The 26083-nt window shown below is 45.3% G+C and overlaps 1 protein-coding gene across 8 annotated transcripts in view; it reads left to right on the top strand.

The window, feature by feature from the left end:
• The window catches only part of LOC147033985 (equilibrative nucleobase transporter 1-like), a 136818-nt gene that overhangs the window by 82648 nt on the left and 28087 nt on the right, over positions 1-26083 (top strand). For 5 of the 8 annotated variants that reach the window (XM_085874390.1, XM_085874413.1, XM_085874382.1 and 2 more), the window contains one exon: positions 4874-4985. In XM_085874390.1, the coding sequence (XP_085730516.1) occupies positions 4874-4985 (112 nt within the window). Of the gene's footprint in view, positions 1-4833; positions 4986-5225; positions 5354-26083 lie in introns of all 8 variants that reach the window. The other 3 variants (XR_015056343.1, XR_015056340.1, XM_085874398.1) reach the window with 3 other exon arrangements.

The raw sequence follows: 26083 nt of genomic DNA, 5'->3' as shown, positions 1-26083 counted from the left end.
GAGTGTATGTATAAAGCATCGATATTTGTTTTCTTCATGAGTTTTTGTGTAAAGCGTCTTTATTCGTTTACCTCACGAGTGTTTGTATAAAGCATCTATATTAGTTTTCCTCACAAGTGTTTATATAAAGCATCTTCATTAGTTTACCTCACAAGTGTTTATATAAAGCATCTATATTAGTTGACCTCACAAGTGTTTGTATAAAGCATCTATATTTGTTTACTTCATGAGTGTTTGTATAAAGCATCTATATTTGTTCACATCACGAGTGTTTGCATAAAGCATCTCTATTTGTTTACCTCATGAGTGTTTGTATAAAGCATCTATATTAGTTTACTTCATAAGTGTTTATACAAAGCATCTATATTAGTTTCCTTCATGAGTGTTTGTATAAAGCATCTCTTTTTGTTAACCTCATGAGTGTATGTATAAAGCGTCGATATTTGTTCACATCATGAGTGTTTGTATAAAGCATCTATATTAGTTTACCTCACAAGTTTTTATATAAAGCATCTATATTAGTTTACCTCACAAGTGTTTATACAAAGCATCTATATTAGTTTCCTTCATGAGTGTTTGTATAAAGCATCTCTTTTTGTTAACCTCATGAGTGTATGTATAAAGCATCGATATTTGTTTTCTTCATGAGTGTTTGTGTAAAGCGTCTTTATTTGTTTACCTCACGAGTGTTTGTATAAAGCATCTGTATTCGTTTACCTCTTGAGTGTTTGTACAAGCATCTATATTGGTTTCCCTCACAGGTGTTTATATAAAGCATCAATATTAGTTTACCTCACAAGTGTTTGAATAAAGCGTCAATATTCGTTTACCCCATGAGTGTTTGCAGAAAGCATCTACATTCGTTTACCTCATGAGTGTTTGTATAAAGCATCTATATTCGTTTACCTCATGAGTGTTTGTAGAAAGCATCTATATTAGTTTACCTCACAAGTGTTTATATAAAGCATCTGAATTAGTTTACCTCACAAGTGTTTGTATAAAGCGACTATTTTTTTACTTCAAGAGTGTTTGTTTCAAGCATCTATATTTGTTTACTTCATGAGTGTTTGTATAAAGTGTCTCTATTTGTTTTCCTCATGAGTGTTTGTATAAAGCATCTCTATTTGTTTACCTCAAGAGTGTTTGTATAAAGCATCTATATTTGTTTACTTCATGAGTGTTTGTATAAAGCGTTTCTATTTGTTTACCTCAAGAGTGTTTGTATAAAGCATCTCTATTTGTTTACCTCAAGAGTGTTTGTATAAAGCGTCTCTTTTTTACCTCATGAGTGTTTGTATGAAGCATCTATATTTGTTCACATCACCAGTGTTTGTATAAGGCATCTATATTTGTTTACCTTATGAGTGTTTGTATAAAGCATCTATATTTGTTTACTTCATACGTGTTTTATAAAGCATTGATATTTGTTCACATCACGAGTGTTTGTATAAAGCATCTCTATTTGTTCACATCACGAGTGTTTGAATGAAGCATCTATATTTGTTTACCTCATGAGTGTTTGCATAAAGCATCTCTATTTGTTTACTTCATGAGTGTTTGTATAAAGCATCTATATTTGTTCACATCACGAGTGTTTGTATAAAGCATCTCTATTTGTTTACCTCATGAGTGTTTGTGTAAACTATAAAACGTCTCTATTTGCTTTCCTCACGAGTGTTTGTATTTTGTTGTATTAATAGTATGGTATTAATTTGTGATTAGAATGATGCTGTTTTGAATGAAAATATATTATGGAATGAGTTGAGTTTAAAGCAGAATGAAGCAATTATGTATGTGAGTGTTATCACCCGTGACATTCGTGGATTCGGCATTTGTAGTTTCGTGATGGACATCCTCGTTACTTCTGTTGAGGTCAGCCTCACGAATTTTTTTTTTTACCCCAGTCCTTCACGAACCTGCTGTCCATCCCTGAAGTTCGACTGAAGGTGTCAGGAATGTGGAATTAATTGGTGCATACTGTGTTGTTCTTTTTTGAGATGTAGGCTCCCTCCTGTTCACCGCACATGTACCTCATGAGTTACAAATTAATATATCACCAATGTTACAAATAACTTTGTCCAAAAGATATGTTTGTATTGTGATTGGTGTCATTCATTACAACACAGTAAATCTGGAACTGAGGTCAAAAATCTGTTGAGTTGTCAGGCCAGATTAGATCTGTGACTTGCTCCAGGTATCATGTAAACCTGAACTAACCTGTTCCTTGGTCGGGTTGTCGGCGACTAAACCATCTCCCCCACCAAGTTTTTTTTTTTTTTTTTTTTTTTTTTTTTTTTGGTGAGGAGGGTGTTTGGCTATGGACAACCAGCAGGATTAAAAACAAAACCTGTCGAAGGGCAGAGGAGCTCCTTGTGAGCCAACGGCCATTCATATCTACTGCTCAACTGTGTCTGCGGACGTCCTCCTGCAGTTGGGTTACTTCTTATGAGGACGTTGGTGGCAGGATTTGCACTCCGCCCACCGTAAAACCCTTCATTCCGCAAAACACAAAAACGCAAAGAAATCTGAAAACACACTCCGTGGGAGTACCTCCTGTGCAGCTTCCCTTCGCAGGGGAGCTCACCGGATGACGGGATTGGGGCAAAGCCTTCGGGACCCCCAATGTTTGATGATGGGAGGGAAACCACGGGGTAACATTCCCGTGTCAGATTGCGTGCGAGAGAGTGTGTCGGAGTGGTGCTGAGGTGTCGTCCACCAGACGGCGGTTTCCTTGGGTTAACTTGAGGCGGTCCCTTCGGGTGGGTGCCTGGAATGTCCTATCCCGAAGAGAGGATGATCACCTGTCTCTGTTATCATCTGAGTTCAAGCATTTGGACATCGGTATCGCATTACTCTCTGAGGTTTGGAGACCGGATTGCGGCGAGATCATGGTGAGTGGTTATACCTACTATTGGTCTGGTCGCTCTGATGGTTACCATGCCCAAGCTGGCTATCGGTACCTGTGCAGGACGAAAGTCTGAGTCTTCAGGTCCTTGGTGCTTCCAGTCTTGCTCTATGGATGTGAGACTTGGACTCTGACTTAGGATATGAGACGGAGACTTAATTCCTTTGGTACCAGGTCTCTTCAGAGAATCCTTGGCTTTCACTGGTCGGATTTTCTGTCCAACAAGCGGTTGCTGAGATAGACTCAAATGAGATTTGTTACCTGCATAGTCTGTGGGCGTCAGCTGCGGCTGTGTGGACATGTGGCTCGTTTTCCTGACGCTGATCCTGCTCACCAAATTCTCTCAGTGAGGGAGTCTCGTGACTGGATGAGGCCAATGGGCCGACCACGTGCCTCGTGGTTGCAGCAGGTTGATCGGCATCTCAAGGAGATGGGGATAGGCCTGGAGGCATCTTCCTGGGGGATGGCCAGACGGAGGCCCCTGGAGTACCGGCGGAAAGTGGACGCAGCGACGCGCTGCTCTGGCGCATGCTCCAAACACCTGACCTGACCTGTAACTTAACTCTCTGTGGCGACATGTGGAGAGCGAGCTGATCCACGCTCGTTCATTACATAGCTCGGGCACTCAGTAGAGTGCATACCTCCACCACGCAATGCCTGATTCACGAGAACATATTGGGCCCAATACATTTTTAAAATACCATTCTTTTTTTTGTTTTTGGCCCTTTCAATGGTGAAGAATCACTTCAAAAATCAAATAATTCTCCTATGCCGATCCGGATTCAGATCTTCACCAAAATTGAAGCAATTCGTCCTTTCCACACCCCCAACCTGTCCACCCAGTTTCGTCTGAATCCGTCCACAATTTTTCGAGATATCGTGCTTTATATCGGTTTAGCCCTATCTCTCAATGGTGGAGAACCACTTTAAAAAATTATCAGATCCGTTTCTGGATTCGGATCGTCACCAAAATTGAATCAATTCTTTCTTGTCACACACCCAACATGTCCACCAAGTTTCATCTGAATGCGTCCAAAACTTTTTGAGATATCCTGCACATAGACAGAAAGGGGTGAAAACATCACCCCCTTCATCTTTGGTGGCAGAGGTAAATATCGTGCTCCATATCGTTTTTGGCCCTATCTCTCAATGGTGAAGAATCATTTAAAAATTTTAAATTAAATAATTATCATATCCAGATTCGGACCTTCACCAAAATCGAATCACTTCTTCCTTGTCACACACCCATTCTGTCCACCACGTTTCATCCGAATCCATGCACAACTTTTTTAGACCATGCTATATATAAGTTTAGCCCCATCAATGGTGAAGAATCACTTAAAAAATTATCAGATCCAGATTCTGATCTTCACCAAAATTAAGCATTGCTGTCCTTGGCAAGTCACCTCCACACGAAAAATATTTGAGAATGATTACTTGAAAACTGTGGCCAAAAATTGTGTGACAGACAGACAGACCCAAATGCAATACCCTCTCCTTCGGCAAGGGTAATAAACAATTTAGATTATTAATTTAAGTAGTTAAAATCTTTTGAGTATTTTGAGTTTTCACTCACTAAAGGAAATAGTTCTGTTCATTATCATGGTGGAAGCTTTTTCATGGTGACGCTAGTTATCACCTCCAGGGTGGAGTTTACTTCCTGCAAAGACTGACCCTCCTAAAGCATTGGATAGGACATTATCTTGGCTTCTGCCACAAGTCTTGTTTGGGTAACTACTGTCTAGCACCCTCTTTTTGTTGAGTACTGTACCTACCTTTTGTCGTCTTGGGCCTTGAGCTCGTGACTTGAATGTCGCCAGAGTAAATCGTTTTCAACCATGTTGTTTCTTGCTGTGAGCACTTTATCCTTCAGCATGAGTCACCCCTAAGTTTTTTTTTTTTTTTTTTTTTTTTTTTTTTTTTTTTAGGGGTTTGACTACAAATCTCTGCCCATGTGACTGTTTTCAGGTTCCCATCAATTCACTTTGGAAAGTTGTTTGGCCTCATGATGTCAGCTTCAGCAATCCCCTTGCTCCTCCAGTTGCCTTTGGTTTCTTTCAGCAAGGAGCATCCACACATGGTAAGTAGGCCAGTTGACCCATCATACCTTCATCATATTGACACCCTGTTGATTTAATTATGTTGTATGTCCCAACTCGATTCTTACCCTGAATATAATCCAATTTTACCATCCACATCCCTCCATAGTTTAGTGAATATCCTAGTTGGTCTCCTGCTAAGGAATTTGGTGAGATTACCAGAACACAATGGCCACAATGTCCTGCATCTTAATGTTCATGACACATGGCTTTTCCTGCAGACTGCACCAGAATGGTAACTTTATTCATATTCAAATCCACACAAGAACAAATCTGACACGACCGCTCGGAGGCGACCACGCTACCAAGTTTATTCTACCTTCAGTGTTTGTCGACATTTATCCACCAAGTAACCCACATTTACCTCTCTACCTTCACCAAGTAACCCACGTTTGTCATTCTTCCACCAAGTAACACACATTTACCTCTCTACCTTCACCAAGTAACCCACATTTGTCATTCTTCCACCAAGTAACGCACATTTACCTCTCTTAATATGCCAAACTACTGAGGCCATTTCCACTCACTTTTTCCTGCTGACTAGTTCATGATTTACCACACCCTTTATGTTTGTTTGAAAGATATAATTGTCATGGATAATTTGTTCATTATTTAACTGACAATAAGTTGGTGCAAATAGTTACAGTGCCTTCAGAGATTATTGACACCCCTCAACTTTTGTCGCATTTTGTTGTTATAACCTGAATTTAAAATGGATTCAATTTAAATTTTTTGTCACTGATCTACAGAAAATCCCCCATAATGGCAAAGTGAAAACATGTGTTTTTTTGTTTTTTTAAAATACAAATTCATTAAAAATTAAAAGCTGAAATGTCTTGCATCAATAAATATTCAACCCCCAAAGTCAATACTTTGTAGATGTGCCTTTGGCAGCAAATCAGCTTCGACTCTTCTTGTGTATATCTGTATCAGCTTTGCACATCTGTATTTGGGGATTTTCTCCCATTCTTCCTTGCAGAGTTGCTCAAGCTCTGTCAAGTTGGATGAGGCGTGTCGGCAAACAGCAATCTTCTGGTCTTTCCACAGATTCTCAATGGGATTCAAGTCTGGGCTTTGGCTGGGCCACTCAAGTACTTTCATGTTCTTGTTCTGAAGCTATTCCAGTGCTTTGGTTGTATGCGCCATTCATTGTTCCATGTATCCTTACAAGTCTTCCAGCCCCTACCACTGAAAAGCATCCCCATAGCATGACTCTGTCACCACCATGCTTCACGATAGGGATCTTCTGTTCTTGCGTATGGCAGCTTTGGCTGCCGGGTAGCTATCATTTCTTGGAGCACAGCTGTGCCGCTGATGCTGTACACTGGTACTCATTTCGCCAACCTTGGTGGGATGACAGGCTGAGTCAACCCCACCTGGTGATAAATCGGCAGCCAACGGGGCACAAACTCAGGACCCTAGGACCGTAGCATCCCAAGCCAGCCACCCTAACCACTAAGCCAACACCAGGGTTACAGTAGGGATGCTGTTGGATGGGTGATGAGCTGTGCTCGGTTTCCGCCAGATGTAGCGCTTTGCATTCAGACCAAAGAGTTCAATTTTCGTCTCATCAAACCACACTCTTTTGCCTCATGCTCTCAGAGCCTTTCACGTGCATTTTTGCAAACGACAGGCATGTTTTCATGTGCCTTTTTCTCAGGAGTGGTGTCCGTCTGGCCACTCTCCCATAAAGCTTAGATTTGTGAAGTGCTGCAGAGACTGTTGTCCTTCCGGCAGGTTCTCCCATCTCAGCCAAGGAACTCTGTAGATCTGTCAGTGGTCATTGGGTTGTAGGTCACCTCACTGACCAAAGTCCTTCTTGCCCAGTTGCTCAGTCTGGTCAGATGGCCAGCTCTAGGAAGAGTCTGGGTAGTTCCATATTCTTTCCATTTCCTAATGATGGATCTCACTGTGCTCTTGGGAACTTTTAACTCAAGAAATTGTTTTATACCCTTCCCGAGATCTATGCCTCCTCACAATTTTATATTGGAGTTATACGGACAGTTCATTGGACTTCATGCTCGAGTTTCTGCTCTGACATGCACTGTCAGCTGTGGGACCTTATTATAGAAAGGTGTGTTTATTTTAAAATCATGTCCAATCAATTGAATTGGCCACAGGTGGACTCCAATCAAGTTGTAGAGACATCTCAAGGATGATCAAAGGAAATTGGATGCACCTGAGCTCATTTTGAAATGTCAGCAAAGGTGTTGAATACTTATTGATGCAAGACATTTCAGCTTTTAATTTTTTTAATTTTCTAAAAACTTGTATTCACTTTGTCATTCTCGGGTATTTTGTGTAGATCGGTGACAAAAAATTTAAATTTTATCCATTTAAAATTCAAGCTGCGACACAACAAAACGTGACAAGCGTCGAGGGATGTGAACACTTTCTGAAGGCACTGTGTATATGTATATGTATATGTATGTGTATATATATATATATATATATATATATATATATATATATATATATATATATATATATATAACCAAAATCTTTGTGTTTAACTTTGTTTTTCTTGCTTTATCCTCTTTCGTATTTACTCACGATTCACATCCTTCAGGTCAATCTTCTTCCACATCTGTATGGGTCTACCCCAACCCCACCCCCACCTTTCTGGTTCTCAGTCAACACCTCCACCCCTCTTTCCAGGTCACTTCCACTGCACCACCCACTTCCCAGGTCTCTGTCCCTCCCTACTGGACATCTACTGGGTCTCTGTCATCCCCCCAATCCTAGGTCTTGATGGTCTCCATTCCCCATCTTCCCCAGTCTGTCATTCACCCTTCCTCTCTCCCACCCTCCCCACCATCACTCTGCTCCAATACAGTAGAGACTTTAAATGTGGTAAAACTACCGAAGTTCTTGGAAATGACACCTTGCACAGGTGAACACTCCGAACCATTCGCCTCCTTTCAGTGATCATGCACAGGCGCACTTCGCACTGTGCTTCTCCAAAATGGTTCAAGTGTATAATGTTGTTGATGGCGTTATTGCAAGTTTATGGAACGCTATTTTACCGCTAATTTTCGCAAATGCTTTTTGGACATGATTTCACCATCCTTGTCGGAAATGAGGGCAGAGCTGGCTCGGATCCTTGGCATCTGAAAATCTCAGCCTTTTCGTACAGCAAAAGCTCTCTACCTTAGCCTTTCCTTTTGCTGTTATAACCTTTGGTATGTTTATGAAATTGACATCATTAGGCACTTGGTGTCTGTTTCTTACTCGAAGTTGCTTGCGTACAGCACTTTCTTTGTGCGTCGTTTCTACGATGATGACGCCGAAGTAAATTCGGCAAAGATAGCATCATTGGAAGAAGCCCAAAAGTGTTAGTTAGGCTGTGGTCACAAGAAAATGTTGAAACAACACAAGGCATTCATGGCCAAAATATTTCTGACATGGTCCTTCTTTTTATTATTATTATTATTATTATTATTATTATTATTATTATTATTATTATTGTTGTTTGTTTATTTCTTCTTTTATTTATTACAACTTCTCTTTTCCATGTTGTATCAACATTCCTCGGAAGCAGGTTCGATCAACTAGAATACATTTTGGGTTCATAACCATCTTTAAAAGTTTGCCAAAAACACCTTTATTCCTCTACTCTTCTGCCGTCCAGTGGTTTTTAATGAGCAAATTTAAACTTTGCTCAATACTTTCCTGGGCCAAGGAGTCTATTTGTGTTGAGGACAAGCATGTTGAATTAAAGGGGTCTTTTAAGAAGCACACTTATGCCACATAAACTTGGCAGTTTCAAGATATTGTGGGTTAAACTTTGAGAACAGCCATTCATTATAAGCAAGGTGTGTTGAGCGACGGTTCCTACGGCAGTAATGCACGTCCTCCCAGTTTCGTACCATGCACATAAATGCCTTGTAAGACGTGGACAGTCAATTGGTTGAGGTTTTATGACCATGTAACCACACTTTCCACTCGAAGTATTTTGTGCATGACAATTCCCTTCTTCTTGTTCATTTTAAATGCATGTATACTGCTTCATATCGTTGCATGGATTTTTTAATTAAAACTTATTTTTTAACGATTTTACATTGCTTATTGTTTGCTTAGTGACTTGTGATTTTTTTATTTTTTGTATACACTGTGGAGGCTCATATAAGAGCTAAAATTATGCAGAGGTGGCCAACATAGACTCTCTTTGTGAATCCTCACTTGTAATACACTGCAAGTTTGACTTGTAGGCGTCTACATCTCGAGACTTGTCACAACAAAGTGAAGTTTGAAGTTTAATTGTCGGCTTCGCGGTTTCCCCCGAGGAAAGACTTGGTGGAGTAATCGTATTGTTAATGAAAACCTCAGGAAGGAATGTCTTCCAGCAATGTAGGCTTGGAGGTCTAAATTGAAGATTTTGTTCATGTTGTATTTCAGGGGAAAATGATTGCTTTATTATAAAATTGGTCTGTGGTGACAGGAAGGTGCATGCCTTTTTCATGCCTCCACCGCCGAAGTTGCTGGAGGAATTATGTTTTCGGGTTGTCCGTCCGTCCGTGATAGGATTTAATTACCACGATAACTTAAGAACGGCTGAAGGGATCAAAGTGACACTTGGTATATATATATATATATATATATATATATATATATATATATATATATATATATATATATATATATATATATATATATATATATAATGCATAGATGAACTGATTAGATTTTGGAGTCGAGAGGTCAGAGCACAGGTCATGTTCGGAAAAAAAAATTATGTTACCTTGCTTGCTAAGTTGTGAACCAGTGATTGGATTTTAACCAAACTTGATAAAAGTTTTTTTTGTATACCTTGTCGAGGCTCGTATGAGAGCGAACACACAACGCACAGCAAGGGGGGCATGAGACAAGAGGGGCAGAGTGGAAAGGACAAAACAGTGGGGAACGGAAACATCAGGAGATCTGTGAAAGGGAGAGGGTTGGGGTGGGGAACATGGGGGATACAAGAAGGACACTACTGGGACTTTCAGGAAGGAAAGCAGGGAAGTTGAAGGAGGTGGGTTTGGGGTGGATTAACGGGGGTAGAAAAGTTTGAGGATTTGGATGGGGGACGATAAAAGGTGGTGGTGAACAGTTGTTTTGAAGGCCTGGAGAGAAGAATGGGATTGAATAGAGTGTGGGAGTTTATTCCAAAGGTGGGAAAAAAGAGGAATGAAAGAGTGAAGGTGAGCAGTGATTCGTGATTTTGGTAGTTTTACCAAAAGGGGGTTCTTGGCGGACTTTGAGCGCCCTGCGGAAATATGGTGGGGACAAATGAGACAGAGCAGGGGTGGGGGGGGGGAGCGAGACTGGAGAGCAGAGGAGACGGTAGAAGACAGAAAGACCACCGACCTGCCTGCGGTGAGAGAGTGAGAGGCCCAAAGACTCAGCCTCATCACTGAAGATGCAAATGATCCGAAATGCCTTGGTTTCCACAGCGTGAAGCCGAGAAAGGTGGGAGGCAGGAGCAACAGCCCAGAGGGGAGAGCATTACTCCATCAGGCTGCAGACGAAAGCTTTGTAAGTGGTCAGGAGCTCAGGTGGGCCGAGGAAGGGCTTTGCACGATGGAGGATTCCCAGTCGGCGACTGGCTTTGGAGGCCAGGTTGGAAATGTGGCTTTCCTAGGAAAGATCATGGCAGATCGTGAGACCCAGAAGCTTGAAAGAAAAGACTTCTTCCAGAGGATTGTTGAGAAAGTGGATGGGGTGGTTTCTAAACGGTCCTTTCGGAGATACAGAGTGAGAGTGTGAGATTTGTCTGGATTGAAAGACATGTTCCACGTGTTGGACCAGTTTGTGATTTTATCCAGATCTGCAGTGAGCGAAGAAGCTGCTGCTTGCCGATCTGAAGGATAACATGATACGACAGAGGGTGGAGTCATCAGCAAAGAGATAAAGAGGATTTTCAAGAGAGTCGGAGAGGTCATTGATGAAAACCAGAAAAAGATTGGGGCGCAGAATGCTGCCTTGAGGAACTCCAGTCTGGACAGGTAGAGGGGATGAAAGAACTTCATTTAGGGTCACACGTTGACTGCGACAGGAGAGGAAGTCTGCGAGCCATGAGTGGAGATGGCCTTGGATACCATAGGAAGAGTTTGGTGAGCAGGGCAGGGTGCCAGACCGTGTCAAAAGCACGCGATATGTCTTGGGATATGGCTCTGATTTCATGTCCGGCATTGAGGACCTCCATCCATTGTTGGGAGAGCAGAAGCAGCATATCCAGGGTAGAGTGACCTGGTCTGAAACCAAATTGATGATCGGAAATCAGGCTATTGGAGAAGAGGAAGGATTTAATGTCTGAAGCGATGATGGATTCCATAACCTTGCTGATGATTGGGAGAAGGCTGATTGCTCTGTAGTTGCAGGGATCTATTTTTGCACCTTTTTATGCAGGGCAGTAATGTTTGCTGATTTCTAAGCAGATGGCAGATGACCTTGAGCAAATGAGAGGGTGAATAGAACAGAGAGAGGGTGAGCAAGAGCAGGTCATGATGTAAAGCAGAGGAGCAGGTAATGTATGTGTTATGATATAAAGATGAACTGATTCGATTTCAGGATCAAGATGTCAGAAGTCATGTCAGGTAAATATGTGATACTTGAGAACAGCTGAAGGGATTTAAATCGAACTTGGTACAAGTATTATCATGATGTCATCATGTGAGCAGAGGCATATTGGTTGATGTCATGACATCGAAGAATGCCGTCCGTTCTCATTTACTCTGAGTGTACATGATATGGGATTCTGGATGCAATCTTCTGAAAATTGGTGTTTCGTCTAAGAATGCACTAACCACCCCCATTAGCCCCTCTCCCCCTCCCCCACAGTTTTTGTTTTCAAGCTGTCCAACCACCCCTCCCCTCCCCCTTCCCACTTTTCAGTTGATGGATCTGTGCCTGCCTTGAAGTGGAATTTGAATTTCAAATGTTCATTTGGAGCCATTTGGGTTGAACCCAGTTCGGTAGTACGTGATTACTCTTAAATCTTTCATCTTGGTTCTCCACTGGCAGAACGTCACATCATGGAGTACCATGTATGTTCGTTCTTCAGGAGCAGGGACAAGGACCTGAATTTTCCATCCATTAGCATTTGCTTGTGGATATGAAAAATCCCATGGTGCTTTGTGAAAAGAGCATGTAATTGTGCATCAGTACTTTGTGTGATGTCACCAAGTTTGAATGCAAAACGTATTGTTGCGGTTCTCGGAACCGCATGCATCCAACACATAGTGGTCCCAAGACAGTTATTCCATTAATATACATGTAGATAGATGCTTCCCTTTTGTCTAGCGGGACAACAGGGGCGTTCTTTGCGAGGATCTCAAAGCTAGGTTTGCTTTCATCATTCCTTCTTCATTTCATTTGTTACTTAATTCCTACTCTTCTTTTCTGATTATTCCTGAGGTAAATCTGAGCCACATGCGCCCTTCGCTGTGAGATGGGCCCTCAGCGAAGGCCAAGCAGGCATTACACTGGACACCCCTCTGTAGAAAGCACACTCAACACGACGCCCACGCTGCACGAAACACGTACCGAGGCGACGGAAGAAACAGCACCTTAGGGGCGCTCGAACACGACATGAGCATCGACGGCACAGAGCTCCCGTCCTCAAGCGATCCCTCCATCGAGGCCGGTAATAGTAAAACGGCAACCACACCACGTTGGGCAAGATGCGAGTGTGCAAGGCGCAAGTGGTGCTTTCCTTTCAACACATTTCTGGACAAATTATATCGATCGGGTTTCTCCCCGCACACACGATAGCAGAATCGGGTGAGCGCTGGCCACGTGTGTAATGGCGGATCGGAATGGAAGATGTTGTACGGAACGTGCTCTCAAAGGCAGACCCGTGCGCCGCTCGCGACACTTTGTTATTCTACAGAGCCGGGCACGGATGGGCGCATCTTACTGTCTGTGCATGGGTTTGCCATAACATCTTACCTTCTCGCCTCTATGGCCAGCGAAGCTGCTTTTGGGCGGAGGCATGTTGTACAGCTCGGGCTACGTTGGCACACACAGAGCAGGCACATTGACCAGCGCTGGTCGGGGCACCCGAGCGGGCGTGCGGGACCGACGCTGCCCTAGGCCCATCGTCAGGGCATGGGCTGGGGGTTTTGCAGGGCGATTCATGGTGCGGCGTTCAGAGTGGGCGATTCGTATCATGTCGTGAGGTCGGAGCAAGACATTTTTGCGGCATGGGGCACCTTGCCGGAAGTAGAATGTTGCTGCTTCCGGCTATAAAGGCCGGGCCGCGCGGGGGGGGGCAGGCCCAATCAGAGCGCTCGATTCGGGTGACGACACCGCGTTTCGGGGTGGCCCCCCGCCCCACAGGGCCTATAAAGGTCCGAGCGGAGCATTCTCTCTCTCTCGCTCTGCCCTGTCTCGCCTCTTGTTCAAGCTGGTCTTCGACTCCGCCTCCTGTCGTCATCACCTCGACTCAGCCTTCTGTCATCATCGCTGGACTCCTCCTCCTCCTCTCCTCCGCCCACACGACGCTGACTCCACAGACCCACCTGGTCCCACACACCACTCCGTACACTCGCTCTGGACTCCACTCTCCCAACTCAAACCCCTCCTTGATGCCCACGGTCTTGACGCGAGCTGCCCGAAGCAGTAGACGACGGGCCAGCTGTCGGGGGGGGGGGGGGTACCGTGCCATGGAGCATTCCCTCCAAACGTATTGGTGGCGTATTTGGGTACCACGTATCAATTATACCAAAGTACCGAGAGACCGTAGCCTCAACTCCTCTCCTGTCTTGTTTCAATTCCCCTTCATCAGGTTTTCTGTGTCTGTGTGTCCTGGCACCTGTCTATGTAAGTAAGCCTGCAGAAGATTGTTATTATTATTTTCGGGTTAGGTCTGCTCTGTGTCCTCTTTCATAAGTTGCTTGTTATTGCCGAACAACACGCTTCTTCCCTATCTCTGCTTGCACGTCCCAATAAATATTGATTATACCACATACTTTTCCTCGCCCCATTGTAAATAAATAATTATTAGGATTGTTCCCTGCTCGTTTCTGCCTTTTCTTCCATTGAACCAGCATGGTCCGAATCCTAGATTAGCCGGGACTTTATTCCCACCGATCCGTTCCTTTTAGCCGGTACGTCCTTGGCAGTGTCGCTCGGCTGCATCCGATCCGGTAGAGTGGTCTGTTTCGGACAAGGCATACGAGGGCGTGTTCCCCTGTAATTAAATGACGTGGTTATTTTTAGGAAACCGCATTAACTAGACTGAGGACCCTAAGTAACGTGGTTGAGTTATTGGTGTCTATGGTCGGTTAAGCGACCCGCCGCGTCACGGAATTATCAGTGTGCGACTGCCTAAAATTCCGGGGAGTCTGGTGGGAGCTGAGATAGCTTCCCCCCCCGTCGTGGTCTTCTCACCCGACCCCCGGCCCGCAACAGTATATTCATGTTCCGCCCAATACAAGTCTTGCCTCAATGCATATTCATGTTTTGCCGCATGAATATTTATGCTTTGCCTGTGTCACGTCATCTCCGCTCAAAGCTTGAGGAGAGTGGTGTTGCACTGTCTGGCGGGGCGTATGCATGTATCTGGAAAAGGCATGGTTTTTACCGATACACTTGGCGTATTTTAACCTGTGCAAGTATTGGTTAAACTGTCTGGAGCATTTTTAAAATGCTCCAGACAGTTTTAAATTTAAAAATGACCTCAGTCTGATGATTTTTTTCAGGATATGATGACGAATCGCATTATTCAGCCACTTAGGTGAAAGTGCCACTCACGACAAAGAACAGAATGTCTGTATTCACAAGTGATATTCGTCCAAAGGTCAGTAAGCAAGACCGAGGTCACAGATGAATTGCTGCCACAGATTGTCGAGCAACAGACCACAGCAGTCGCATCGCCTTCTGAAAATGAGAATACTCATCGAATGGAAGATGCACAACAATTCTGCCCTAATCACAGGACCAAGCATCCTCTTGTACATTGCAGAACATTCAAAGCAAAAACATTGCAATCCAAACTCATCCTTCTTAACCAATGGAATATATGAATGAGATGTGCTCTGTCAACTAATTATTCAGCCAAGGAGTTTTGAGTAAAATTATGCTATTCTCAGTGCGACAGCACCCGTCATTTCTCAGCACTTCATGATGCCATTTGTGCTACCCTCGACAAACCAGCACAGAGACAATTTATCAAGGACTCTTCGAACTCTGAGAGTGTCGGATGGGCTTTAAATACTTGGTGAGGAGCGACCATCAGTGATTAACAGGTGCATGGAAATTTTTGGTAACAGTGGATCCAGAGAAAGGTCTTGTTCCAAAATCTGTCTTGTGAAAGTATTCATCACTGGTAACCCTGAAAACTTTCTGGAAATTTATGCTGTGTTGGATGACCAGTCAAATTGGTCTCTGGGCCGCAACAAATTCATGCGTGTTCATATTGTTGCGGGCCAGGGGTCGGTGGCGAGAACGACCACTAGGTGGGGAAAGCTACGTCGTCTCCACCAGACTTCCCGGAATTGTAGGCTGTCGCTCGGATAACTCCGCGAGCCGGCGGGTCATTTAACCTACCGTGGAACGCCAATATCTCGACCGCGTGGCGTAGGGTTATTTTGTCTAGACCAGTGTTTCTCAACCTTTGATGGCCCATGGCCCCCCCTACCGAGTCGCTTAACATTCGTGGTCCCCTGCCCTTCAATAAAAGATGCAGATTTCGTTTTATGAAATTTATTTACTCAGTCTTAAGATAAATCAAAGTAAACATTTTTCTAAGCAATACAATCAATGAGACACTTGCTGTTGGGCTTGTCTGACGAGGCCTCTTATGTCCGGCTCCGTCTTGAACACAGCAAGGCGAATATCATTCCCAACGTCAAGACGGTTTCTGGACTTCGTTTTAATGGTCGCAAGGTCAGAAAATCCAGATTCCCAAAGATATGTTGTGGCGAATTGAATGAGCATTACGGATGCCTTCTTGCTGAGTAGTGGATACGCATCCTGAACAGACAACCAGAAGGTGGAGTGGTCTTCTTTGTGACTGAAGACCAGCTTCATTGCTTTTGAAACCTTCAACTCTTCCAGCTTCTCTGCTTCGTCTTCAGTAGTTTTAATTTTGGCGTTAAACGGGTCTTTGTGCCATGGAACATCCAACGGTGCATCGTCGAAATACGATTTGAACTCAGCGGAGAGATTGTCGAGATGTCTAGTGATGCAATCTTTGATGCCGACGGGAAGCTCAATCCTCTGCATCTGCAGGTGCTCGTCCAAGAAAGGAAACGAGGCAGTGGACCCGGCCTTGATTCGTGCCTGCCAGACTCCCATTCTAGCAGACAGTCCGGCGAGCTTGTCTTGAACGTCACTGACTGTCACATCACGGCCTTGCAAGGACTGGTTCATTTCCTTGAGTTGGCCAGGTAGGCGAGCATCATGACGAACTCTCTCATTGTCGAAGTGGACATGGAGGTTTTCGTTGTCTCGCAGGAAGATTTCCACCTCAACCCGGAGTTCATACAGCCGAGAGAGGCATTTCCAACGGATAGCCAACGGACTTTGGTGTGGAACAGAAGTCCAACATGTTCCGCTCCCATTTCGTTGGCCAGGAGTTGGAAGAGCCGATGACTTTTTGCCTTCGCACGAATGAAGTTGATCACTTTGACCGCGACGTCCATGACTTCCAGCAAACGAGGCGGAAAAGTCTTTGACACAAGAGCGTATTGGTGTAGCGAACATTGGGAGGACGTCACATGGGGCCATTCGTTCTTCACAAGCGTGACGAACCCTCCTCTGACGCCGACCATCGCTGGGGCACCATCAGTACAAATGTGCTTGAAATTCTGCCAACCGAGTCCATTAGCTTCAAAAAAAAAAAGAGTCCACAATAGCTTTGATATCTGCCGCTGTCATTGTGGTTGGTAGGGTATTGCAGAACAAGAACTCATCCTTCATCTTTCCCTTTCTCTCGTAGCAAGCGAAGGCGATCAACTGGATCTCCAGGGCGGTGTCGGTAGACTCGTCTATTGAAGGCAAGCCTGGAGCGTGCTTTGTTTGATTTCGGAGCAAACTTGACGTCACACATCAGCAGCCATGTTGTCAATCCATCGTCGGATCATGTCATTAGAGAGCGAAACTTGCTGGATCTTCTTTTTCGCCTCTGGTCCGATCATCAATTCCACCATTTTCTCTGTACCTGGCTTGATAAGGTCCTCAGCAATAGTGTGCGGCTTCTTGCACTTCACAATTCGGTATGCCACTTCGTCGCTGGATTGAAGAGCAGGTTTTTCTTCTGGCCGGAATCCAAATTTGGGAAGTGTCGCTTCACGGTCATATCGTGATCGTTTCACAGACAGGGCGTCGATATTATCTTCCTTCCTTCCGGGATGCATCTTGTCGCGATGGTTTGAAAGTTTGGAAGGACGTAGAGACGCATTTGGCATCACGACTGAGAAGTGCAGACATTGCGCGCAGTCCCCTCCATCTCGACTGACATTCGTGAATCCAAACTTGACATAGCTGTCATTCCATTTTCGAACCTTCGACATCTGAGAAAAAAATTGGAAAAAACAAAATTCTAACGTTTTTGTAAACATTGGTTTACTATGATTGCTTTGTTGGCTCCACCTTCTCTTTTAAAATTGTGGTTAAACTCATCTACCCTTTTTACTTTGACACTATGACTGGAGACTCGTCACCTTAATTGTACATTACAAGCTTCTGCATTCTGAATCACAGTTTTCGGCGTCCACTCATGGCCTCCCGGTCGAAGGCCGATGGCCCACTTGGGGGGCCACGGGCCCCCGGTTGAGAAACGCTGGTCTAGACCCAATGTACCTAAGTAACCACGCGGTCTCGGCTACCGGGGATCCACGTCCTCGGAACGCCTGGCCGAACCAGATTCACTCTACCGGCAGCGGTAAAATTACACCGACCGACTACCACTCTGCCATCCATCTTTCCGGCTCGGATGCAGTCGAGCGGGCCTGCCCAGGACGTCCCGGCTACAATTGTCCGATTACCGGGGATAAAACCCCGCCTAAACTCAGATCCCAACCATGCTGGACCAATACAAGAAGGGACAGAAACGAACTGGGAACATTTCTGTGATGATTTATTTACAGTAAATGAAGACACAAAGCAAGACTTAACGTGAATATGCAAGCAAGGAATATTTACAATGATCCAAAAACACTTATTCAGTTCTACTTAAAAGACAGGCCCACACGCAGACACGCACAAATTAAAACAAAGCCAGAGTTCTTTATTGGACCCTCGCAGCCGAGGAGAGAGGCGAGCTGGGGGCCAGAGTCCAGCTGGGTACCTGACCGTCAGAGGAAGGGAGTGCTCCGTGATGCGGCACCTGACAAAGGTCGTTGGTTTGGTCCCTAGTTGCACGTGTGGGACTCGTGGTTTGTGGCGGAGCTCGGGTGGTGAATAGCAGGGTCCATGGAGGGGGTCAGGGTCGCTCTTTCCTTTCCTGTAGAGAGCCAGCAGAGACACGTTCGCCACCTTCACGACCTTCTGCTCAACCCTCCGCTTCAAAAGAACTGCACGCTCAACAACAACCCCGTCGAAAACCTCCGAACAACCTTCGTAACAGCAAAAACCCTTTCGTGACAGCAAAAACCCACCAAACTCCGCTCTCAGAGAGTGCTCAGGGATTTATCGACCTCCTTCAATGGGGAGGGGCCCTTGGTGAAACACACCTCGCTGTCTGCCTTTGATTGGACAGGGTCCTACGGCCCACCCTTCCGGGGCGGGGCCTCGGCCCCTGCCGGAAAACCCCAGCCACTCTTCCATGCGGGTTCATACTTGACGAGTAACAGTATCAACGTTGCAAAAAAGTCGTCGTGAAAGAGTTACAACGTTTGTGGAAGCGGCAAGGAACGGTGGACTGGACGTTTTTTCCCCGTATGTTGTGGTCAGGGAGGCGAGGGTTGCAAGCGCTGGAAGGTACCGTGGTTGGTTGTTGGATGTTCAAGATTTATTTAACCTAACTAAAAAAACATCGCAACACACACCTTTGATTCTCCCACTAGACAAAGGAAGGGGATCTGACTACACACATACTTAACGACATAACTGACTTTTGGGACCTGTATGTTGAATGCGTATGGTTTCTAGATCCGTAACAATATTTTGCTTCATGCATATTCATGCTCTGCCCATGTGACCCGTCATCTACGCTGCAAGCGGGGAGACCAGCATTGCCCTGTCTGGTGGGATGTGTGCATGTATCTGGAAAAGCCACAGATTTTATCAATGCACTGAGAATGTCAGGACAGGTCAAATGAGATCTGTGACTTGCTACAGGTACCATGTAAATCTGTACTAAGGAGGATTTTTCACTCCAGCCACTGTAAAACACTTCATTCCGCAAAACATTCTAAAAGCATAACTAAATCTGAAAACCCACTCCGTGGGAGTACCTCCTGTGCAGCTGCCCTTTGCAGGGCAGCTCACCAGATGACGGGATTGGGGCAAAGCCTTCGGGACCCTAATCTTTGATGATAGGAGGGAAACCACGGGGTAACCTTCCCATGTCAGATTGCGGTAGTGTGTGTCAGGGTGGTGCTGACGTGTCGTCCACCAGACGGCGGTCTCCTTGGGTTAACCTGAGGCGGTCCCTTTGTTGGGTGCCTGGAACGTCCTATCCCGAAGAGAGGATGATCACCTGTCTTATCATCTGAGCTCAAGCGTTTGGACATCGGAATTGCCGCACTCCCTGAGGTTCGGAGACCAGATTTCAGCGAGATCATGGCAGGCGGTTACACCTACTATTGGTCAGGTCGCTCTGATGGTTAGCATGCCCAAGAAGTTGCTGTAGCTGTGTCCAATAAGCTGACTCCAATGGTAATTGAGGTAACACCGGTCGAGCGTTTTCTGAGACTGAGCATTCGTCACCTCTTGGGTGTCATTTCCCTGGTCTCTGCATATGCTCCGACTGAGGTGAGTGATCTCACTGTGAAGGATGCATTCTATGCCACACTCGAGTCTGTAGTTAATCAGTTCCCCAGGCGAGATACTCTTCTAGTCTTGGGGGATTTCAATGCATCGACTGGAACTGATAAGGATGGTTATGAGACATGTGTTGGTCCCCATGGGTCTAGAACTGTGAACTAGAATAGCACTAAGTTCCTTGACTTTGCAAGAAGTCATGGACAGGGTGGCTGGTTCATGGTTTCAGCCACCATAGGCTCATCGCTGGACTTGGTATTCCAACGCTAGCAGTGTGGCAAAGGAGATTGACCAAGTGCTCGTTAATGGTCGCTGGAGGATGATCCAGAACTACAGGGTCTACCGGAGTGCTCAGTTCCTCAATAATGACCAGATGCTTGTTGTAGCAACTCTGAAGTTGCAGCTTCGGTCCAGGAGAATGGCACCATCCCAGCCTAGGCTGGATGTTGGCAAGCTCAAGGATGAGAGGGTAGCTGTGAAGTTTGCGAACAGGCTGAGTGGAGCTTAGGGGGAACTGGGTGCTTTAGGGGATCCTGAAGAGTTGTGGAGTGCCTTCAAGACCACCGTCCTTGATGTTGCCAGAAGATGTCTTGGAACTCACTGTGGGGTGAAGAAGCATTTTGTCTCTCAAGGGACACTAGATACCATTGAGCAGAAACGCAAGGCCAGGCTGAATGGCAGAGCTGAGCTGTTCAGGGAGCTGAGGCGTAAAACTGTATGTGCACTAAGGGTGGACAAGGAGGCCGATGTATGAGGAATCTGTGAGGGGGTAGAGCATCACCTGTGGTCAAGTGATTCTCGTCCTGCTTACAGGAGAATTCACGCATTGCGTTCCTCCAAGCCCATCCCTCGATGTACTGCAGTTAGAGCAGAGGGAGGTGGGCTCTTGACAGAGGAGTCCGAAGTAAAGGCCCGCTGGGCCGGTTACTTTGAGCAGCTGTTCCAGGCTGATCCACCAGCTGTCGAATTCGATGTCAGAGGTGTCACAGTCCCGATTGCTGACCATCCAATCAACTGTGGTCCACCTTCATTTGTGGAAACACAGGCTGCGGTGAACCGGTTGAAATGGAGTAAAGCTGGGATCTGTGGCTTCCCTTCTCCATGCTGGTGGAAATGCTGCACTCGTGTCATTTCCTGCAGTTCTGTGCTCTGCTTGGAACACAGACATCATCCCAACTGAATGGAAAAGGGACCTTGTTGTCCCTCTCTGGAAAGGGAAGGGTGATCGCCAGGACTGCAACAACTACCGAGGGGCGACGCTACTTGAACACCAACATCCAGAGTAGTCAGGCTTTACACCAAAGAGGTCAACGATTGACTGTATCCTTAATTTTGGGGTCCTCACCGAACACAGACGAGATTGTCGCCAGGGACTGCTTGCAGCTTATGTTGATCTCTGCAAACCATTCGATTCGGTGAATCGGGATGCCCTCCGGAGGATTCTTGGTCTTCGTGGGGTGCCACCAAAACTGATCGATCTGATATCTGAACTATACTCTGGTACTGAGAGTGCTGTGAGATGTGGTGATACCATCTCAGTCGTATTTCCAGTTGTTACTGGAGTTTGTCAGGGGTGTGCACTGGCCCGCCCACTTTTCAGCACTTGTATGGACTGGATTCTGGGGAGGATATCAGAGAGATCAAGCTGCGGTGCATCGTTTTTGAATGTCAAGAACTCTAACTTTATTTCGCAGATGATGCAGTCATCTTTGTGGAGACTCTGGATATCCTTTTGGGGGTCTTCGAGGTGCTCAATGAGGAGTCGGAGCCATTGGGATTACGAGTTTCCTGGGTCAGAACTAAGATCCAGGCTTTCAGTGATATCTTGGATGCTGCTATCCTGTCTGTACCTGTTTGTGGCGAGGATGTTGAGGTCACGGAGAGATTCACTTACATTGGCAGTGATATTCATGTCTCTGCTCGCTGTGAGCCAGAGGTCAACAGATGTCTGGATCGGGCCTGGGGAGTCATGGATTCACTGCATCATGGAGTGTGGTGCTGCCGGTACCTGTACAGGACGTCAAAAGTCCGAGCCTTCAGATCCTTGGTGCTTCCAGTCTTGCTGTATGGATTTGAGACTTGGACTCTGACCAGGGATCTGAGATGGAGACTTAATTCCTTTGGTACCAGGTCTCTTCGGAGAATTCTTGGCTATTGCTGGTCGGACTTTGTGTCCAACGAGCAGTTGCTGAGAAAGACTCAAATGAGATTTGTTAGCTGTATAGTCCGTGAGCGTCAGCTGCGGCTGTGTGGACTCGTGGCTCGTTTAACTGATGCTGATCCTGCTTAAGGCCCTGTCACACCTTGACGATTTAGCCAGCGTATGCCTGACGTATGAAAAATTTGGCTAAAACGCTGGCACACGTCGAATACGTTATGGGTAACTTTGTATACATTAAGAGCACGCTGGCGTACGTCGTAGTACGCCGAGCTGTTAGACAAATTTTCCATGCTTGAAATGTTTTGACGTATGCCAGCGTATGACTCGCACGTTCCGCATAACGCTGGCCATAAGTTGTAGGCACGTTATGCGATCGTTGACACACGTCGACACACGTTACTTGTAAGTTACTCATAAGTCGAAACACGTCGAGGTAATGTTTACCGTACCCAAAACTTATTTATAACCTCTGAGTCACGTGTTGTAGGCACGTTATGCGATCGTTGACACACGTTACTTGTAAGTTACTCATAAGTCGAAACATGACGAGTTAATGTTTACCGTACCCAAAACTTATTTCTAACCTATGAGTAACGTGTTGTAGGCACATTACGCGATCGTTGACACACGTTGCTTGTAAGTTACTCATAAGTCGAAACACGTCAAGGTAATCGTTAGCGTCAGTGTTCCAGACTCCCTGGGTTTTTTTTTTTGTTTGTTTTTTTCTTTGATATGATGGTGATGTTGACACTTCGATTTCTAGTGCGGTTATAATATAATTAATAGGCTTCCGCTCAATGATTTAAATTGTAACCGCACTAGAAATCGAAGTGTCAACATCACAGTCATACCAAAGAAAAAACAAACCAATGTCACCCGCAGGGTGACCCGTATCTTGCCAAAAGGTGACCACGTGTGACTTCTTTAAGGTCACACTGAGGTGAACAGAGCTGTTATCCACCAGGAGCAACTCCTTGAGGAATATCTGCCTACGAGAGATTCCGATGAGAATCGTTCTACAGAGTAACCATGAAAAATATGCTTTTGCCTCATAACGTCACCAAATGACGTCATAATGTCTCAAGCTTGACATATCTAGAAAGCACTCATCGAGGTGTTCAATTTGAGGTACTACACGATATGGTTCCTAAAACTTGAAAATTTGACCTTGGGGTCAAATATGTTTGACCTGAGGCGCTAACCATGATGGCCAAGGCCAATCGCCACCAAAAATTAATCAGCTGAGCGCCAGACCATGAACTATATTCCCATGAAGTTTGAAGACGATCCGATCAAAATTACTCAAAAAATAAGGGTTTCGTCGACTCCCCTGATTTGCGACAAAGTGACCTTGACCTTCAAAATTTTATGCGCTGAAAGGGACCTCTATAGGCCTCTGATATGCGAAGTTACAAAAATTTCCAATGATAACTGTACTCTGCAGAGTGATTTATACGTGATTACAGACAAACAAACAAACAAACAAAAAAAACATACAAGCTGACTAACATATCTTGCAAAACCTTTGTTTTGGCAAGATAATAAAACAGGGAGTCTGGAACACTGACGCTAACCATTACCTCGACGTTTTTCGACTTATGAGTAACGTACAAGTAACTTATGTCGACGTGTGTCAACGATCGCGTTGCGTGCCTCCAACTTATGCCAGCGTATGCGGAACGTGTGTCGTACGTCGAGAAATTTTCAACATGCTGAAAATTTGTTGACGTACTCAGCGTACTACGACGTATGCCAGCATGCTCTTAACGTATACAAAACTTATCCATAATGTATTCGACGTCTGCCAGCTTGGTTCGGCAATTTTTTCATACATCAGCATACGCTGGCTAAAACGTCAAGGTGTGACAGTGGCTTCACACTTCGATGTCGAGTGCGGTTATGATTTGAATCGTCGAGCCGCAGCCTATTTATAGCCTATGCCACGTGATCGTCGGCGATACGCTGCCGCGCCTATGCATAAGTTAGACTATCGTTGGGCATAGGTTGTGAACGCCGACAACACTCTCAGCATTCGTTGGTATAAGTTATCGATATGTGATTGAAACGTTCTGTGTACGTTACTAATACGTTATGCATACGTCCAACTCGTTATGAATACGTCCAAAACTGGGGAAAAAACATCAATTGTTCAGCGTACGCCAGCGTTTTGCATACATTTTGATACCTTGCCATACGCTGGCTAAAACGTCAAGGTGTGACAGCCCCTTTACCAGATTCTCTCAGCGACAGAGTCTCGTGAGTGGAGGAGGCCCGTGGGCCGACCATGTTCCTCGTGGTTGCTGCAGGTTGATCAGCCTCTCAAGGAGATGGGGATGGGCCAGGCATCTGCCTGGGGGATGGCCAGACAGAGGACCCTGGAGTAATGGTGGAAAGTGGATGCATCAAGCCTTTGCTCCATCAACATCATATTACTTTAATCTATAACACTGGATTGAGCACTTGGTTAACAACGGTGCGTCCGTGATAGGATTTTGTTTCAGTGATAACTTAAGAACGGCTGAAGGGATGCAAGTCAAACTTGGTACAAGTGTGTATTATGATTTAATGATAAACTGATTTGATTATGGGGTCAAGAGGTCAATGGCCAGAGGTCAAAATTGTTACCCGCTAACTTGTGAACTATTGATGGGATTTTAACCAAACTTGGTATAAATATATATTATGATGCAAAGATGAACTCATTAGATTTCGGCATTAAGAGGTCAGAGGTCATGTCAGGTAAACATGAGATACTTGAGAACCGCTGAAGGGATTTAAATCATTCATGTACAAGTATGGGCAATCTTCTTCTTCTTCTTCTTCTTCTTCTTCTTCTTCTTCTTCTTTCGGCTCGCTCCAGTTAGGGGTCGCCACAGCGGATCAACCGTCTCCATTTCGCTCTATCCTCCACATCTTCCATTGACACTCCAACCACCCGCATGTCCGCCCTCACCGTATCCATGAACCTCTTCTTTGGCCTTCCTCTTCTCCTCCTGCCTGGCGGCTCCATCTTCAACATCCTTCTCCCGATATACTCCGCTTCCCTCCTGTGCACATCTCCAAACCATCTCAATCTCGCCTCTCTCACTTTGTCTCCAAACCGTCCTACCTGCGCTGTCCCTCCAATATACTCATTTCTTATCCTATCCATCCTCGTCACTCCCAACGAAAATCGCAGCATCTTTAACTCTGCCACCTCCAGCTCCGCTTCCTGTCTTTTTGTTAGTGCCACCGCCTCCAAACCATACAACATAGTTGGTCTCACTACCGTCTTGTATACTTTCCCCTTCACTCTTGCAGCTACCCTTCTGTCACAAATCACTCCTGCAACTCTACCACACTCTCCGTTACTTTGGACAGTTGATCCCAAGTATTTGAACCCATCCACCTTCCCCACCTCAACGCCTTGCAACCACACCATACCACCACCCTCCCTCTCATTTACGCACATGTACTCCGTCTTACTCCGACTGACTATCATTCCCCTTCTCTCCAGTGCGTACCTCCACCTCTCGAGGCGCCTCAGCCTGCTCCCTACTCTCCCTACAGATCATGATGTCATCCGCAAACATCATAGTCCATGGAGACTCCAGTCTGATCTCGTCTGTCAACCTGTCCATCACCATTGCAAACAGGAAAGGACTCAGAGTCGATCCTTGGTGCAATCCCACTTTAACCTTAAACCGGTCCGTCATTCCGACCGCACACCTCACCGCTGTCACACTGTCCTCATACATATCCTGCACGATCCTCACATACTTCTCCACCACTCCCGACTTCCTCATACAATGCCACAACTCCTCTCTTGGCACCCTATCATAAGCTTTCTCTAAATACACAAACACACAATGTAACACCTTCTGGCCTTCCCTATACTTCTCCATCAACATTCTCAAAGCAAACATCGCATCAGTGGTGCTCTTTCCTGGCATAAACTCATATTGCTGCTCAGAGATCGTCACCTCTCCTCTCAACCGAGCTTCCACTACTCCTTCCCACACCTTC

This window comes from Eptatretus burgeri, chromosome 1 (assembly GCF_056783735.1).
Source record: "Eptatretus burgeri isolate ZD-2024b chromosome 1, Ebu_testis_v1, whole genome shotgun sequence".
NCBI lineage: Eukaryota > Metazoa > Chordata > Myxini > Myxiniformes > Myxinidae > Eptatretus > Eptatretus burgeri.
Note: the sequence above shows the minus strand (reverse complement) of the source record. Positions and strands in the feature narration are given on the sequence as shown.